At 43.5% G+C, this 15,381-nt stretch overlaps 1 protein-coding gene across 1 annotated transcript; it reads left to right on the plus strand.

The window, feature by feature from the left end:
- Positions 1 to 9,947: 9,947 nt before the first annotated feature.
- Positions 9,948 to 15,061, plus strand: LOC124707651 (S-(+)-linalool synthase, chloroplastic-like). The gene is made up of 11 exons (XM_047239318.1): positions 9,948 to 10,258; positions 10,366 to 10,485; positions 10,619 to 10,729; positions 10,831 to 10,900; positions 11,003 to 11,098; positions 12,481 to 12,706; positions 12,961 to 13,333; positions 13,579 to 13,797; positions 14,115 to 14,253; positions 14,453 to 14,692; positions 14,789 to 15,061. The coding sequence occupies exons 1-11, from the start codon at positions 9,948 to 9,950 to the stop codon at positions 15,059 to 15,061; spliced, it is 2,178 nt and encodes a 725-aa protein (XP_047095274.1).
- The last annotated feature ends 320 nt before the right edge of the window (positions 15,062 to 15,381 follow it).

A 15,381-nucleotide genomic window follows, 5' to 3' on the forward strand; every position in this document is an offset into this window, starting at 1 on the left:
AGGGGATGCCTTGGGCATCCCCAAGCTTAGACGCTTGAGTCTTCTTAAAATATGCAGGGGTGAACCACCGGGGCATCCCCAAGCTTAGAGCTTTCACTCTCTTTGATCATATTGTATCATCTCCCTCTCTTGATCCTTGAAAACTTCCTCCACACCAAACTCAAAACAACTCATTAGAGGGTTAGTGCACAATTAAAATTTACATGTTCAGAGGTGAAATAATCATTCTTAACACTTATGGACATTGCACAAAGCTACTGAAAGTCAATGGAATAGAAAAATCCATCAAGCATATCAAAACAGGCAATGCGAAATAAAAGGCAGAATCTGTCAAAACAGAACAGTTCGTAAAGACGGATTTTATTGGGGCACCAGACTTGCTCAGATGAAAATGCTCAAATTTAATGAAAGTTGCGTACATATCGGAGGATCACTCACGTAAATTGGCATAATTTTCTGAGTTACCTACAGAGAATTAGGTCCAGATTCGTGACAGCAAAGAAATCTGTTTCTGCGCAGTAATCCAAATCTAGTATGAACCTTACTATCAAAGACTTTACTTGGCACAACAATGCACAAAACTAAGATAAGGAGAGGTTGCTACAGTAGTAAACAACTTCCAAGACTCAAATATAAAATAAAAGTACTGTAGTAAAAACATGAGTTGTCTCCCATAAGCGATTTTCTTTAACGCCTTTCAGCTAGGCGCAGAAAGTGTGTATCAAGTATTATCAAGAGACGAAGTATCAACATCATAACTTGTTCTAATAATAGAATCAAAAGGTAACGTCATTCTCTTTCTAGGGAAGTGTTCCATACCTTTCTTGAGAGGAAATTGATATTTAATATTACCTTCCTTCATATCAATGATAGCTCCAACAGTTCGAAGAAAAGGCCTTCCCAATATAATGGGACAGGATGCATTGCATTCAATATCCAAGACAACAAAATCAACGGGGACAAGGTTATTGTTAACGGTAATTCGAACATTATCAACTCTCCCCAAAGGTTTCTTTATAGCATTATCAACAAGATTAACATCCAAATAACAATTTTTCAATGGTGGCAAGTCAAGCATATCATAAATTTTCTTAGGCATAACGGAAATACTTGCACCAAGATCACATAAAGCATTACAATCAAAGTAATTGACCTTCATCTTAATGATGGGCTCCCAACCATCCTCTAGCTTCCTAGGAATAGAAGCTTCACGTTCTAGTTTCTCTTCTCTAGCTTTTATGAGAGCATTTGTAATATGTTTTGTGAAAGCCAAGTTTATAGCACTAGCATTAGGACTCTTAGCAAGTTTTTGTAAGAACTTTATAACTTCAGAGATGTGACAATCATCAAAATCCAAACCATTATAATCTAAAGCAATGGGATCATCATCCTCAATGTTGGAAAAAATTTCAGCAGTTTTATCACGAGTGGTTTCAGCAGTTTTAGCGGTTCCGGCAGTTTTGCAGGCTTTGCATTAGAAGTGAAAACATTGCCAACACCAATTATTTTACCATTGATAGTAGGAGGTGCAGCAACATGTGGAGCATTAACATTACTAGTGGTGGTAATAGTCCAAACTTTAGCTACATTATTCTCTTTAGCTAGTTTTTCATTTTCTTCTCTTTCCCACCTAGCATGCAATTCGGCCATCAATCTTATATTCTCATTAATTCTAACTTGGATGGCATTTGCTGTAGTAACAATTTTATTATTATGATTTTCATTAGGCATAACTTTCGATTTCAAAAGATCAACATCGAGCAACAAGACTATCGACTTTAGAAGCAAGTATATCAATTTTCCCAAGCTTTTCTTCAACAGATTTGTTAAAAGCAGTTTGTGTACTAATAAATTCTTTAAGCATAGCTTCAAGTCCAGGGGTGTGTTCCTATTATTGTTGTAAGAATTCCCATAAGAATTACCATAACCGTTACCATTATTATAAGGATATGGCCTATAGTTATTACTAGAATTGTTCCGATAAGTATTGTTGTTGAAATTATTATTTTTAATGAAGTTTACATCAACATGTTCTTCTTGGGCAACCAATGAAGCTAACGGAACATTATTACGATCAACATTTGTCCTATCATTCACAAGCATAGACATAATAGCATCAATCTTATCACTCAAGGAAGAGGTTTCTTCGACAGAATTTACCTTCTTACCTGGTGGAGCTCTTTCCGTGTGCCATTCAGAATAATTAATCATCATATTATCAAGAAGCTTTGTTGCTTCACCAAGAGTGATGGACATAAAGGTACCTCCAGCGGCTGAATCCAATAGGTTCCGCGAAGAAAAGTTCGAGTCCGCATAAAAGGTTTGGATGATCATCCAAGTAGTCGATCCATGGGTTGGGCAATTTTTAACCAAAGATTTCATTCTTTCCCAAGCTTGTGCAACATGCTCATTATCCAATTGTTTAAAATTCATTATGCTACTCCTCAAAGATATAATTTTAGCAGGGGGATAATATCTACCAATAAAAGCATCCTTGCATTTAGTCCATGAATCAATACTATTCTTAGGCGAGAGATAGCAACCAATCTTTAGCTCTTCCTCTTAATGATAAAGGAAACAATTTTAATTTTATAATGTCACCATCTACATCTTTATACTTTTTCATTTCACACAATTCAACAAAATTATTGAGATGGGCAGCAACATCATCAGAACTAACACCAGAAAATTGTTCTCGCATAACAAGATTCAGTAAAGCAGGTTAATTCAGCTGTAGTAGCAGGTGGAGCAATAGGTGTGCATAAGAAATCATTATTATTTGTGGTTGTGAAGTCACACAACTTAGTATTTTCAGGAGTACCCATTTTAGCAGTAGTAAATAAAGCAAACTAGAGAAAATAAATGCAAGTAACTAATTTTTTTTTTGTGTTTTTAATATAGAGAACAAGACAGTAAATAAAGTAAAGCTAGCAACTATCTTTTGTGTGTTTTGATATAATGCAGCAAACAAGAAAGTAAATAAAATAAAGCAAGACAAAAACAAAGTAAAGAGATTGGATTGTGGAGACTCCCCTTGCAGCGTGTCTTGATCTCCCCGGCAACGGTGCCAGAAATTTAGCTTGATGACGCGTAAAGCACACGCCCGTTGGGAACCCCAAGTGGAAGGTGTGATGCGTACAGCAGCAAGTTTCCCTCAGTAAGAAACCAAGGTTTATCGAACCAGTAGGAGTCAAGAAGCACGTCGAAGGTTGATGGCGGCGGGATGTAGTGCGGCGCAACACCAGGGATTCCGGCGCCAACGTGGAACCTGCACAACACAGCCAAAGTACTTCGCCCCAACGAAACAGTGAGGTTGTCAATCTCACCGGCTTGCTGTAACAAAGGATTAGATGTATAGTGTGGATGATGATTGTTTGCAGAAAACAGTAGAACAAGTATTGCAGTAGATTGTATTCGATGTAAAAGAATGGACCGGGGTCCACAGTTCACTAGAGGTGTCTCTCCCATAAGATAAATAGCATGTTGGGTGAACAAATTACAGTTGGGCAATTAACAAATAGAGAGGGCATGACCATGCACATACATGATATGATGAGTATAGTGAGATTTAATTGGGCATTACGACAAAGTACATAGACCGCTATCCAGCATGCATCTATGCCTAAAAAGCCCACCTTCAGGTTATCATCCGAACCCCTTCTAGTATTAAGTTGCAAACAACAGACAATTGCATTAAGTATGGTGCGTAATGTAATCAATAACTACATCCTCGGACATAGCATCAATGTTTTATCCCTATTTGCAACAACACATCCACAACCTTAGAACTTTATTTCACTTGTCCCAGATTTAATGGATGCATGAACCCACTATCGAGCATAAATACTCCCTCTTGGAGTTAAGAGTAAAAACTTGGCCGAGCCTCTACTAATAACGGAGAGCATGCGGATCATAAACAACACATAGGTAATAGATTGATAATCAACATAACATAGTATTCTCTATCCATCGGATCCCAACAAACACAACATATAGCATTACGAGATAGATGATCTTGATCATGTTAGGCAGCTCACAAGATCCGACAATGAAGCACATAAGGAGAAGACGACCATCTAGCTACTGCTATGGACCCATAGTCCAGGGGTGAACTACTCACTCATCACTCCGGAGACGACCATGGCGGTGAAGAGTCCTCCGCGAGATGATTCCCCTCTCCGGCAGGGTACCGGAGGCGATCTCCTGAATCCCCCGAGATGGGATTGGCGGCGGCGGCGTCTCTGGAAGGTTTTCCGTATCGTGGCTCTCGGTACTAGGGGTTTCGCGACGAAGACTATATGTAGGCGGAAGGGCAGGTAAAGGGGCATCACGAGGGGCCCACACACCAGGGCCGCGCGGCCAAGGCCCAGGCCGCGCCGCCCTGTTGTGTCACCACCTCGTGGCCCCACTTCGTAAGTCCTCCGGTCTTCTGGAAGCTTCGTGGAAAAATAGGCCCCTGGGCGTTGATTTCGTCCAATTCCGAGAATATTTTCTTACTAGGATTTCTGAAACCAAAAATAGCAGAAAACAACAACTGGCTCTTCGGCATCTCGTTAATAGGTTAGTGCCGGAAAATGCATAAATATGACATAAAGTATGCATAAAACATGTAGATATCATCAATAATGTGGCATGGAACATAAGAAATTATCGATACGTCGGAGACGTATCCCGGCCCCACATGACGCGGCCCCAAACGTCAGCACGGAACCGTCAACTAAACGGGAATCCTGCCGTCTGAGCTCCTTCTGCGAGTTTCAAACAAGGGCTTGGGGAAAACTGAGGAAAAAGTAAGGAGCTGGGGAAAACTGAGTACAACTAAGGACCTGAGGGCACTAGCATAGAAACCCCTAAATACTAACCCTAGCTAACATATATTTCAATTTCTCCTAATAATTTCTATTTGCATATTAAATACTAACCCTAGCTAATCCTAATTAACTAAATAAAAATTAAAATTAAAATAGTGGCCGGGGCCGAGCGCCGGACGTATCTACGGGCGGCGCCAGCGGAGGCGGGGCGACGCGGGCGATGGAGGCGGAGGCGACGTGGTCGATGGGCCGCGCGACGGCGTGCGGCGGTGCGGCCGGGCTTGGTGGCGCGGCGCTTGCGGGTGTGCGGCGAGGCGATGGCACGGTGCCAGGGAGGCGCGTGCGTGCGGCGGCGACACGCGACGTTAACGGCGAAATCTGGCAGCCTGACGGCGTCCTGTGAGCTCCTCGCGCGCGGAAATGCCTAAGTCCCGGGGTGGTGAACGGTCCGGGGAATAAGAGATGCTTATATACCCCCACCCCGTTTAGTCCTGCACCATGGCACGAACCGGGACTAAAGACCCCCTTTAGTCGCGGTTCATGCCACGGTGCGGGACAAAAGGGGGTGGGGGTGGTTTTCAGCTTCCAGCGTAGATCGTGGCCTTTAGTCGCAGCCCGATCCACGGTGCGGGACTAAAGACCCAAATTTTGGGCGCGCAGCCTCCGCATAGTTTTTGAACTATGGGCCCAAATTTTTACAAAAGTTCAAATATTTGAATAAACTACTTTTTGCACACTTATGTATTTGAAAAAACTTTTAATATGAAATATGCTTGAATTTAAATAAGTAATATAAATCCATTTTCTGTTTTACAAAATAATTATTCTAACTTATCAAACTATTAACAAATATCTTATGTTCAATTAAAAAGTCGATTAATTAATATTTTTTCATACATTTAAATCTCACTAAACTTCCTACATGAAAAGTGCTTGAATTTGTATAAGTAATCCAAATCCACTTTCTGTTTTATAAAATAATTATTCTAACTTATTAAATTATAACAAATTTGCCATTTTCAATTAAAATATACATTACGATTGAACTCAAATTAAAGTACATAGCTCAACTAGAAATTAAGATACATGGCCAGATTAAGTCACAATCAACTGAACTTGTTTTGGAATGTTGGCGTGATTCAGTCATACTCGGGCCTAGCCCTATAAACATCGCCGATGTAATCGTCATAGTCGCCGATGTCGTTGTCGCTGGCATCGGGGTCGCGGTAGTCGAACCTCGGCGGGTGAGCACGCTTGGGCTGGGGCTGAGGGTAGCGCAGGCGGGGCCACAGTAGGCCATGATGCTCTGGAAAGTCCGGTCGTGCCACCACAGCCGCCGGCCGGTCTCGTTGAAGTTCGAACGAGACGGGCCGTCCTCCTCGTGCCTGGCAAGCGCACTCTCACGCCGATTGATGAAGAATTCGTTCCAAGTTGGGTTGTAGTTGGGATGCCACTAGGGATTCCTCCGCTGCTCTGGCATGAGCTTGAAGTAGTAGTCGTTCGTGATGGCCATCTGGCGCGCCACACCTAGCTAGAAGGACAGGAGGGACCGGTATGCCTCCGACGCTCAGCATCGAGCCGGTGGGGACGCGGTAGCCCGACGGGCAGGTGTAGTTCGAGGCGCAAAGCGCCTCCGCCTCCCGGGGGGTTGGAGATACGATGGAAGCCATGGGAGAGAGTGATGAGGTTTGCAGATACGAGTCTAGATGTGATATGGAAATGGAGGCCAAGCCTACATATATATAGTGAAAAACGGCGGGAAGACGGAGGCGGGAAGCGGTGGAAAGCGCGGGAAGAAAATAGGCGGGAACGTAGTGGCGCGGGAAACTTTCATCCTGGGTGGGGGCTCAAACCGGGACAAAAGATGGGTGGGGGGGGGGGGGGGCTTATCTGGGGGAGGCTTATCTGGTGTTTGCCCTTTTATCCCGGGTGGGGGCTCAAACCGGGACAAAATATGGGGGGGAGGCTTATCTGGTGTTTGCCTTATCCGGGAGGGCCTTATCTGGGTGTGGGGAGGGGATTATCTGAGGCACGCCGCTATATATAGCCCCTCCAAGGAGAGCAGAGAGAGCAGCCCGAGAGCAAAGAGAGGAGAGGGAACGACCGGGATGGAAAGAGCCTCTCCGGTGGAGTTTCTCGAAGATGTCTTAGATGGCCGGCCGTCTTAGACATCTTCGGAAACTACGCCCGAGGGACCTCTTCCCGCAAGCAGGACTCCCGCCCGGAAGCTGCTAGTATACACCCAACAACCAGTAGCTCAGGGTACAAAAGGAGGGGATAGCAGAGGGAGCTTCCCGGGAGCTGGTATACACCCGGTGATGATGACCTGGAAGGAAAGGGCCTCTCCGGTGGAGCTTCTCGAATATGTCTTAGATGGCCAGGTGTCTTAGACATATTCGGAAGCTCTGCCCGAGCGAACTCTTCCCGCAAGCAGGACTCCCGCCCGGAAGCTGCTAGTATACACCTGACCACGTTGGCGAAAGGGTTAGGAAATCTCCCATGGCGGAGCTTCTCGAAGATGTCATTGGTGCTCACGCCCTAGGACATCTTCGGAAGCTCCGCCTCGGAAAAATTTCCCTGCAAGCCTGTGAAAGCGACTTAACTAGTAAAAAAAGCCAACCATCTCCATTGTTAATATCTTACATACAATAACATCATTACACAAAAATAAATGGGAAAGTGATTTCCATATTGAGATACACAAGTTATGATCGCTTAGGCCGTAACCATGGAGCATCTTCATCATTTAACTTAATGCTTGGGTCTTCATCATTGTTTCTTTTTTTCTCCCTGAGTCGTAGCCATGGAGAATCTTCATCATTCAATAGGATGCTTGGGTCAGTTTTCACTGTGAAGGGCTGAATTTCATGAAACTTATTATAATCTACTGACATGTCTGTCTTGTCATCTACTCCCACGATGTTTATTTTCCCAGAAAGAACTATATGGCGCTTTGGCTCATCGGACACAGTATTATTTTGCTGATTTCTTTTTCTCGTTTTGGTAGACATGTCCTTCACATAGAAAACCTGAGCCACATTGTTGGCTAGTACGAATGGTTCATCCATGTACACAAGATTGTTGAGATCCACAGTGTCCTGACGTACTTTTGGTCTACTTGTACCCCGCCTCCTGCCAGCTTGACCCATTTGCACCGAAACAAAGGGATCTAAAAAGTAGGTCCATAGTCAAGTTCCCATATATCCTCTATGTACCCAAGAAGGCTGCCGACGTATTCAAGAAACAATGCGGAGTTCTGGTTAGGGATCATGTCCCGATCAGCGTTCGGGAGTGGCATAAGCGTAAAGGGGCTGAAGATAATGAGTATGTAGCCAAAAGGTACAAAGAGGGTCTTTGGAATGACCTGATGGCACATTACAACCTCCCAGAGTGCGAGAATGAAGCCGCCGCTGCAAAATTGAGGGAGAAAGTCAAGCACTGGACTCTTAAGAAGATGGCCGAACTGTTCCAGGTGTGGAAGAAAAACTTATGGCATAAGTATCAGCATACAAATAAAGTGCCAACATTCGAAAGCCATCTATCGAAGCAGGCGAATAACTGGAAGGAATTTCAGAAGTTCAAGGAGTCAGAAGATGCCAAGGCCTTGTAATCTAAGAACAAGAAAAATGTTGATAACAAGGTGTATCACCACCATTTGGGGCCAGAGGGATACGAGACTACCATGCCTAAGTGGGATAAACAAGCGCAAGCTATGATTGCTAGATCCAACCAGAACCAATCCGCGATGAGTGGGAAATGAGAGCAAGAAATTGGTTCCTTGTGCATGGTGGTTCATACGACAAAAAAACAGGGGACCTTCTTTGCAGTGACGGTCTTAGGGTACTGAGGGAAAATTGGAAAAAAATAGTGAAAGAAATTAAAGAGGGGAGTAGAAAGTTATGTCCCGATAGAGAGAAAGAGTTGCTCACAGTGGTCCTCGGGAATGACGAACACGGAGGACGAACACGAGGCTTTAGCCCTTCTTACCCGTGGTGGCTTGGGTTTTCCAAAGACCAAGATACTTACAGAAGCCGAGCGAGAGCAAATAAGCGACAAGAGGACGAGTAGAATGACAAGTTGAACCAGTTGCTTGCCAAATTTAACCAGCGACAAGAGGAGCAACGAAAGCAAATTGACGAACTTAACTAGTGACTGCGCCCGCTGCAAGATCCTGTACTCGATATTACCGCCGGCCCATCTCAGCGAAAAAGCAGCGTGGCTGACTCGGAGGCCCCGGCTGACAAGATAGAGGGCGGTCCCAGCTACCACAAGGGTGGAATGAAGGAGTCAACATCCTTGAAGGTGGCGGTCGGACAAGCTTTACCTTGTCCAGCTTACGCACGCTGGCATGGCAATGAGATTCCACCTGGCTATGCTAAAGTCACCGTGGACGAAATCGTAACGGGTTTTCATGAATTGGAGCTTGACATCCCTGGACCTGAAGATGAGAATACACTCGGAGAAGTATTGGGTGGAGTCATTGTATGGGACAAAAACTACATCAAGCTTCCAGGCTCGGTGCCAAGGATAACACCGCCTCCGAGTCGTCGCAGGTCACCTACACCTCCATCACCTCCAAGAAGCCCACCTCATGACTACAGCCACCACAACGCGAGTCCACCTCCGGCGCCACCGCCACCCGCGAAGCGTGCCCACGCTCCATCGATGAGTTCTAACCGCCTCAAAGCGAAAACTATTGCCCCTTCCAAAGGTACCTCATAAGAATCTTCCCATCAGTCCTTACGATCTTACCAACGAGGAGACCGACATGATCGCAAAGGAACATTATGAGGCGCAGAAGAGAAAGAAGAAACCCAAGCCCCCCCCCCCCCGTATACACCGACAAGCAGATAAAATATGCAAATTACTTTCTGACCCTGTCATCGCAATATGACTTGCACCATAAAACTGATGACTATGTATGCACAATGCAGAAGGCGGAAATGAGCAAAGCAACTAGCGGTGCAAGTGGGAGAAAATCAAAGAAAAGTGCAAGGGAGAAAAGAACAGACGTTCCCAAGCTCGGAGAACAGGCCAAACAATTGATCCCACCACTCAAGGTGTTATCCGAGCAAGTTCCCCCTGGTGCAGCAACAAAATATGAAAGTAGCAAAGAAGTGGGCGGCTGAATGGGGTATGAGTGTTGAAGATGTTCTAGCTTCCCAAGACGAGTTGTTTCCCAAGGCTATTGTAGTCCCAAACCCTATATTTGTCATGGGGGAAGCTCTTGTTAGCAATGAGAGGTTACAAGAACTGCCAACACATATGTGTTACTTGCATGCATTGTACCCGTCTGCCGCAAAGAATGGGAGAATAACGATCGTGCTCCGTGTCCCAGAGGAGTACTACGCCGGCCGACAGGAAGAGATCCATGTCGAGATCGATGAACTCTTCCAGATGTACAATTTGGAAGGCCTCAACAAATCTCTCATGCGTTGCTATTGTCTGTAAGTTGTTCAATTCTTTTCTACATATAAGTTGTTCAGTTATTTTGTTCAGTTCATTGCATGTAATTATCCTCACTATATATATCCTTTTGTACTCTATTATGCAGACTGAAGATCCTGGTCTGGAAAAGAAAGGGCATCGTAAATGTCGGGTTAATTGACCCAGATAAAGTACATATACATACGCTAACTAATATGCCCAAGGAGACGGAGGGAAACCTTCTAAGGTTTCTAAATGATCAAAATTACTGTGATCACATACTGTTTCCTTACAACTTCAAGTGACGATCTAACTCAATTGTGTCCATTCACTCACAAGTTTAACTGATGAGTTACTGACATATTTATATACGTGTACAGCTTCCACTGGATTCTTCTAGATATTCAAATTGATAATGGAAGAGTTGATGTCTACGACCCATTAACGAGAAACTTGGAAGGCTTCCAAAGCATGCAAGACATGATCCAAAGGTAATTTCAATCATTCTCGCGCGCTATGTCGGTGTCTTTCCATGATTTTCTGAGATATCAAGTAATGAATAACTTAGCAATTCATTTTCCTTGTAGGGCAGGGTTTGGAAGCGGTTCAAGTCCGAGACTGCCGGTATCTCTCATGAGAAGCTAACGTTTTGGAGTGTTCCGGTAAGTAGTACAAGATAGGGCCATGCATCTCTTTACTACCATTTTAAATAAAATTATGATGCATGCTAGATTAGTATTTGATTAAATTCTATTCTCTTAAAGTGCGACCAACAGCCACCGGGGACACATCTGTGTGGATACTTTGTTTGCGAGTTCATTCGCACATTTACCTCTGAGCACAAAGATTTAAGATACAACGTAAGCAATACATTCACAACTTTATTTTATTACCGTCATTTTTATTATCATGGTTGATATTCATATTGATCTCCTTTACTTATATAGTTCGACGCCATGCGAGGGAGGTCCACACCAGAGGAACGCGCAATTGTTGTTGCAGAGGAGCTGCCAGGTTTTTTGAGGGAGGAAGCTATAGAGGACAAAGAAAGATTTAGTATAGCTAGGGACCATTACTAATGTCGGTTCCGTGTAATCGAATAGACGGGCTCTAGTCTCGCTAATGTTGGGATCTCCATGTAATTTTGTATAAATATATCCTCGATCGATATCGTAAGACAAGTTATCTTATATATTTATATGTACGAACCTGTACGCGTAGAAATATACGAAAACTATGTTGAAATGAACTCCTAACAGAACTGCTGCCGCGGCACAGAAAGTGTCCAAATTCCTGCCGCGGCAGCCCTAACCCTAAACCCTAACACAACAAAACGAACTCCTGCCGCGGCACAGAAAGTGTCATAATTCCTGCCGCTGCAGAGACTATTTAGTCACGGTCCGTGTTACGAGCTGGGACTAAAGGTGTTGGCTCCAGCCCGCTCCGCGGCCTCCTCGTGGAGGGACATTGGTCCCGGCTGGTAGCAGGACCGAGACTAAAGGTTGCACCTCTAGTCCCGCTTATTTGGTCGCGGTTGGAAAACCGGGATTAAAGGCTCTTACGGACCGGTACTGAATGCTCCGTCTCCACTAGTGCTTATTTCTATTTTTGCTTGATAACTATGTGTGCCATCACCACTGCTAAATGAACGTGGGTCACTGACAGGCTGCTGTTTAGTATTTTCCTATAACTTCGGGGGACATGAGGGAATACATGCATCCATTTCATCTCTCCCAACAGTCCAAGACCTAGTAGAGAGAACCAGCAGCTATACTTCTCCATCATTCCAGGCTAGATTGATCAGCCGAGCACATAGCAGTAGAGTTAAGCAACGGTTCCATTTGGCTTAACTGATGGCCGGAAATGGCGGACGCGGCCATGCCTTCTTGCGCCCATCGCCGTTGATATGTTCCGGCCGGGAGCCCACGTCTCATGAGCTGTCCAATGATTGCGCCTTCCAGGTATACATGGCTCTTGTGTGTCACAGTGAAATGTTTCGTATCGAAAAATCTAGGGCATATGATAGCAATTAACATGGTATTATGGAAGTATGAGTAACTCTTATGATTAGTCAAACTGCTCTTAGTATTATCACCCGACCTATCTGACTAACTTGTTAAATTGAACTGTCAAACTTTTATATTAATGAACTGAGTTAGTATTTACGAGTGAGGTGGTTTACTATATTTACTGAAAATTTGATATTATATTTCATAAGAAAATTGCTTTACGTGCAAACCAGGAGAGCCTAAAGAGTGTGCTGGCGTTGCTCCATCAACACCCCAAAAACATCCGGGGCATGATGACCACTGTTGATCACCTCAAGCGCCTCTGTATCGACCACTATTTCCAGGACGAGATCAACAACCTCGTGGACTCATGGGCGGATCTCAACCATAGCGATGATCTGTTCGATGCAACCCTTTCGTTGAGGCTGATGAGAGAGGCTGGATGCTGTGTTTCAGTAGGTCAGTAAAATACAAGTTCCATGTGTTGAGCGAGACAAGCACACAAATTCAAGAATAAGCTCGACTGCAGTTTTTTTATATTTCCACGCCATACATAGTGTGCATGTGGCGTAATAAATTGGAGTAGCCAAGTCCATTTTAAAACCTGCCATGTTCTAAAGCATTTCTCTCGAAAGAAAATTAAGCATCTCTCTCGAATGAACATTTTCTTTCATTGTATATTTCCTTCCTAAGAACCCTTCTCGACACGGCAGATGAGGTTCTTCAGAAGTTCACAAACAGTAATGGCGATTTCAACCTAGGTCATAGCAAAGACATCAGAGGTTTGCTAAGCTTGCACGATTTGTCACACCTAAACATGGGAGAGGCTTCACTCCACAAGGCAAAAGAGTTCTCATGCAAGCACCTTATATTCGCAATTGACTATTTGGAGCCAAACCTTGCAACATATGTAAGGAAATCCTTGGAGCATCCCTACCATGTGAGCTTGATGCAGTACAAGGCAAGACACCACTTGAGCTACCTCCAGAGCTTGCCCACTAGGAACATTGCAATGGAGAAGTTGGCACTTGCGGAGTTTCAAATTAACAAGGCGCAACATCAGAGCGAAATGCAAGAGTTTAAGAGGTACACATATATAGCACTATAATCTAATCTTCTTCCATGCTTAATTTTGTGAAGATTAGCCAATCAACTCTTTCTCTTGTTAAGACAAGTGCTAGAACTCCTGGCAACATTTTATAAACTTTAGCTTAAAAAAACATTTTATAAACTGATAAAATATGGGTACAAATTAATTGTTTTGATTTATCATATATCCCTGCACTTCAAATAGGTGTGATGTTAACAATGTAAACTGTATATTGACACAGGTGGTGGATGGATCTGGGATTATCTCAGGAAATACCGGCTGCAAGGGACCAGGTTCTGAAATGGTACATGTGGCCCATGACTGTCATCGAGGGGTTCTCCTTCTCTAGATATCGGATTGGGATCACAAAGATCATCTCACTCATCTACATTATCGATGACATCTTCGATCTCGTTGCCACACAAGAGGAACTCTCCCACTTTAATGGAGCAATCAAAATGTGAGCATGGATGTACCACAATATATAAAATTCACGCACTTTTAATATTGTAGATATTTATGCGGATATTTGGTTAGTGTAATAGTTTAATTGGTTCACACTGTATGGTCCAATAGAATATAGTAATTGAAATTGCATGTTGGGGATTGTATATGTCAAAATGGCATTAATATATATACTTGGTTAGAAAAATATTATTTTTTGTAAGTGAACACAAAATGTAATGGGTATTAGCAAAAACCATATACTTAGTACATAAATATTTGTTTGTATCACTAATTTTCGCCTTAAAATGATATCATGCTGCATTGTTATAGGTGGGATCCTGAAGCTTGTAATTCACTCCCTAGATACATGATAGCATGCTACAAGGCTCTTTATACCGTCACAAATGATATAGCCGACATGGTCAAAAACGAGCATGGAGTGAACTCCATCAATCATCTCAAGAAAGCTGTATGTATCACCTTACATGTTTTCATAATTTTATTTGCATAATAAACTACCTATTGTTAACAGTATATCACCTAAAATATTTCTAATTACCATATCATATGGTTTGTGATTAAATATACTCCCAAGCAAAAAATACATATGAAAATGAAAATAACAATTGAAGAATTTATCTTTACATCGTGCCTTTTCTTCGTTGTAGTGGGCAACTTTATTTGACGGATTCATGATTGAGGGGGAGTGGCTATCAGCTAATCAGGCCCCTACATCACAGGACTACCTAAGAAACGGTGTTATCACTTCAGGAGCACCACTCGTGTTTCTCCATATTTTCTTTCTGCTAGGGCATGATATAACAGAGGATGACAGTGACCACATCCCCCGAGTCGTCTACTGCCCTGCAAAGATCATGAGACTCATGGATGACTTGGGTAGTGCAGAGGTCAGGACACACACAAAATCTCAAATCCACCTGAACATCGACCAAACTTTTTCTGATCTTCGCATAACCTGACACCTTTATCTTCGATCTGTGAAGGATGAAGCACAAGAAGGACTTGACGGATCATACAAGGATTTGTACTTAAAAGAGAACCCGCGTGGAGATGCAGAGCAGCACATGCTACAAATTATCGAGGGTGAGTGGGAGGAGCTTAATAGAGAATGCTTCTCCAAGACGAATTCATCACTGTCGCCTAGCTTCATCGGTGCATCGCTCAACTTTGCGAGAATGGTCAGTGTTATGTATGCCTACAACAGCGAGAAGAGGCTCCCCGTCCTTGAGGATTACACCAGGATGTTCCTCCTGTGAATCATGCATGGCATGGCTAGTACATTGTGCACGAGTGTTATCAGGGGTGGAGGCAGAAAAAAGTGTCAAGGGGGGCAGGGCCCCTTTTGTCCCCTGGCTCCACAGAGTGTTATAAATGTAGTGTATTCTTAATGGAGATTATTGTGTTGGGTGACCACGTACCTTCAGCAAGTGGTACCTGCACGTGACAGGGCATCTGACATGATCAGTAAAGATCTCTCAAATAAAATTTGGAGTGAATTTCACTTTCTACCCTATAGGCGCATTTGTGACACATATTATCTTATTTAGTGCAACTTTTGCAAAAATATCACATCTAG

This window comes from Lolium rigidum, chromosome 1 (genome assembly GCF_022539505.1).
Source record: "Lolium rigidum isolate FL_2022 chromosome 1, APGP_CSIRO_Lrig_0.1, whole genome shotgun sequence".
Classification (NCBI taxonomy): domain Eukaryota; kingdom Viridiplantae; phylum Streptophyta; class Magnoliopsida; order Poales; family Poaceae; genus Lolium; species Lolium rigidum.